Source organism: Ceratina calcarata, unplaced genomic scaffold (genome assembly GCF_001652005.2).
Source record: "Ceratina calcarata isolate Rehan_Ccalc_2016 unplaced genomic scaffold, ASM165200v1 scaffold165.2, whole genome shotgun sequence".
NCBI lineage: Eukaryota > Metazoa > Arthropoda > Insecta > Hymenoptera > Apidae > Ceratina > Ceratina calcarata.
Window position 1 is genome coordinate 464,455 of NW_017137815.1, and position 4,250 is coordinate 468,704.

The 4,250-nt window shown below is 39.0% G+C and overlaps 1 protein-coding gene across 4 annotated transcripts in view; it reads left to right on the plus strand.

The window, feature by feature from the left end:
* The window catches only part of nAChRalpha6 (nicotinic acetylcholine receptor alpha6), a 74,822-nt gene that overhangs the window by 68,039 nt on the left and 2,533 nt on the right, over positions 1–4,250 (plus strand). For all 4 annotated transcript variants that reach the window (XM_018037353.2, XM_018037356.2, XM_018037354.2 and 1 more), the window contains one exon: positions 3,864–3,973. In XM_018037353.2, the coding sequence (XP_017892842.1) occupies positions 3,864–3,973 (110 nt within the window). The remainder of the gene's footprint in view (positions 1–3,863; positions 3,974–4,250) is intronic.

The following is a 4,250-nucleotide window of genomic DNA, read 5'->3' on the forward strand; positions in this document are numbered from 1 at the left end:
GGTCGAACAATTTCATAAATCTTACTCCTCTGTAATTGTAATTTCTTCTAAAAGTTCATTGCTTCAAATATTGTATACAACTTTTTATTACATATCAAACTTTTCGCAAAGATCTTACGGCTCATACAACCTTAAAAAATTCCCGTTTGTCTTGTAAACTACCTTCATTTGACTAACAGATGAAGTATTTTAACAATTCCTAGCCGTTCTTAAACATTTATAAATAATAAAAACACAGAATTATTCAGATTTCTCGCGTAAATTAAAAGTCTTATTAAATTACTTTTAATCTCGCTTCCACCATATTCGACAGGTATAAATTAATTTTTACACTGTGTGAAGTGAAGTAATGCAAGAGGAGAGAAAGAAGGCTGAGATTTTTAGAAGGGTAGCAAGAAACAGTTTTCCTTATAGCGTCATAACTCACGGTTATCTTATTATACTTATTAATGAAATCGCGGCTGAACACAGTGTGGGCATGAATTTTGCAAATTCCCCGGCGTCGCAGGACGAGCATCGAACTTTAATTCGACGGCCAGTAAAAGCAGGGACGGAACTTAGGTTACCGCGTGAAAAATTAACGAAACTCCGCGATCCGTGGGACATCACGAATTTCACTGTTCCCTTTCCTGGCAGCGGGGAAGAAAAAGTTTTTACGGCCGAAACCACGGTACGTCGCTGTACTTTCCGCGAGGAGATAAAAGGGGAAATAAAGCTTGCACCGTAGCGTATAGCGCGAAATATCGCTACGATTAATATTAAAAAGCAGGAATGGTAGTTGAACATCGCACAACGACGAACGAACGCTTTGTTCTCTCTGCTCAACTGACTATCGTAGTTCCTGCGGCTATCCCTCTTGCAATGCGATTGTTCCAAACAATCTGACAATTACTATCGTAGCTCTCATTCCCTAAAAAAAAAAAAAAAAAGTAGAAATTTTGATAGTTTCTTTGGAATTATTTATTTATAGCACCAGTTAAATCTGGCGAACATTTCGTTCTTGTAGTCCTGCGATTTATTCTAATTTTACTGCTTCTTCTTCTTCCTCTATTTCTTCTTCTATTACTATCGCTGGTCAGAAAAATCCGAATATGTACTACTCGTTCTCATTAGTTTCGAACTTCTCTCTTTCTCTCCCACTCTCTCTTTCTCTCTCTCTTTCTCTTTCTCCCTCTATCTGTGTATGAAATTATTCTCAAGTGGCACCGCTGTGAATACCACTCTCGTAGTTACTGAAACTTACTTTGTATTAAATATAACGCAACCGTGCTAAGGCTGAAAAGGGGGTTAAATCGCGGAAGGAGCACGCACCACCGTTTCTCCCTTCGACCGTAATAAGAAACGTGCTAGGCGTCCCAGAAAAAGCTTCAATTGCAAGATAGCATTGAAATGAAAAACAGGAAAGTAACTGGGCGGCTGTCTCGCGAACAGCAAGAACGTTGCTCGATTATAAACGAAATTTAGTTCAACGGACGAAGGTCGAAGGAGGAAACGATATGAATCGGAGGTAGATCGATCGATTTTTGGATACACGACGAGAAACGTGAATGAAAACGAACGACGACGAGGCTGTTGAATAATTTGAAGGTAGAATTTGTTCGATCCGTGCATCTGTAAAAGTGCTTTTCGTTCCGAATGTGAAGAGAGCACGAGAGAATGCAAATAAGTTTTGCCAAACCATTCGATGCTTGTCTGAAATTCTACCTTCCGCTTCGAATAACTATTCTGCAACGACTGTATGATGTACTCGTGAAAAGATAATACAGTTTCTCCTACGTACAACGCTTGGCTCTAGCTCTGTCTACAAATATAAAACAAATAAGTCTATTTGACGACCAAATGACACTGTACTCGCATTTTTGAAACGTCCTCGAATTTCAGTTGAACGAAACGATACCGTTGTTGACCAACTCAACAGAATACTGTTCAATCGCTTCAGTCAATCAAAACCGTGCCACGTGCTAATCATTCTCTTTATAGTAACAGCACCCAGTAAGTCTGTCGCACATACCTGGCGATATTATCAGCTTTCCTGAACGAGAAAAAAAAAAAAACTGATACTGGCATGACGATCGTGTGTTCACGTAATTACTTTATCTGTCTGTTGCATCGTATACTTTAATCGTTAAGTGCATGAAACTGTTACCAGAATGTTGAAGCGCATGTTGTTGCTGCACGCGACAACCAAGCCGATATTCTTGGTGCAACGTTATAGTTAACGGAGAACACTCGTATAGTACGAGGAACCAGCAGCGGCGTAATTGCATTCCGTACTCGCATGCCGATGCGTTAGTTCGACGGTGGAGACGTTTCCCTTAGAGGATATCAACCGCTCGTTAATGAAACGATGTTCGACGCGATATTATTCGTTATTAAATCGCTTAATGTGTATTAACGCTTCGTCAAACGCTTTCGTCTGTGATTACAATGCTCCAACGTAATTCACGAATTAGCAGATGATTATATGGAACCTGAATCGACCGGTACGAAAAATCCAGGGGATGAATATTCCAAATTCAAATCATAATTAAAACATGCAAATGTCTTTAAAAAATTTTGTTACTCGTGTCAAAACTAGGCTTTCCATATCATCGTCTATTCTTCTGTGTATTATGTAGTAGTATATATGTATGTATACTGTGTAGAATAATTTTTAACCTCTGTGTGAATCCTAGCTTTTGTTCCTTATATAATAAAGACACGAACTTGCTTCACGATTCGCAGCTCTTTTACACTTTTACCTCTTCTCCCTTCGTTCTTCGCTTTTCTCTTTCTTTACTTCTCTCTCTCTCTCTCTCTCTCTCAGTATGTATACTGTGTAGAATAATTTTTAACCTCTGTGTGAATCCTAGCTTTTGTTCCTTATATAATAAAGACACGAACTTGCTTCACGATTCGCAGCTCTTTTACACTTTTACCTCTTCTCCCTTCGTTCTTCGCTTTTCTCTTTCTTTACTTCTCTCTCTCTCTCTCTCTCTCTCTCTCTCTCACCAAATTTCTCTCACTTAAGTTCTCTCCCTATCTTTACATTTCCCTCGTATCTGTGTATCTGTTTCTATTCGGAAAACGGAAAGGAAAAAGAAAACAATTTTTCCTAGCGGGGAACGCGGATTTTGCCCTCGGCAAAATAGAATAAGAGAAATCGAGGAAACGTGTGGATCGTGATCGTGTGGATCGACAGATCCAGGATCGAGAGTCCTCCATAGGTCCCTTTAGATCTAGATTCTTTTTAGATTGTTTCTAAACGAATCCCCATCACTGAATTGTTGAAACACCACCCATCAAAGTTTAGACAACCTCGACAACCTAGTAGAATTTTTACAAGAAGTTCAATAGAGAAACGTGCACGCACCATTGTAAATATTAATCGTACCTCATAAATGTATCGTGTTCTATAAATATTTCTGTGTAAATAATCTCAATGTCTACTCTCGATCCTCGATCGACATTTAAATGCTGAATTTTTAGTCCTAATCAAATAGTTGACATTGTTGGGGAAACGAAGGTGATCAGCGAGTGCAATGAAAGATGACGAGACTGTTCCACGAATTGAGAGCATTATAATTAATGATGATTAATCGGCAGTTGCAGCAAATTGTAGACTCTACAGTTGAATACAATGCCTATATGTATAGTACATGTATTTCGATTGATCGAATGAATATTAGAATGGCTGCAAATCTGTTTTACGTTTGAATCGTTGAAGTTGACAAGGCGGCAAAATCTTTCATCGCGGTGTGATCTATCGCTCGGTTCCCCGATCCATTTCCGTGACTAATCGCCCCACTTTCTCTCGCGTGTGTTCTCTATATCTATCTATCTACCGACCAACAACCACCCTCGCCCCCCACCGGAAAATCCAGGGACGTACTTCAATTGCATAATGTTCATGGTGGCGAGCAGCGTGGTACTGACGGTGCTGGTGCTCAATTTTCATCACAGATCGCCCGATCGCTACGCGATGCCCCAATGGGTAAGCCAATTACCACTAATTACTCCCGGTCTTGGTCTTAATCATTGAACTTAAAAACTAGCATTATAATCCGAGACCCTCGAACCGATTAAGGATCGAACCATTAAAATGTTACATGTCACATAAAAATTCTTAATTTAGTATAAATAATTCTTGAGTCATTCAACAATTCTAAAGATTGTATGAACCCTTACATAAAAATAATAACGAAGCATTGAAATTTTAAGTTATTACATTAATAAAGCATTGTACAAAATTGTAGAAATTTTGCGAGCCT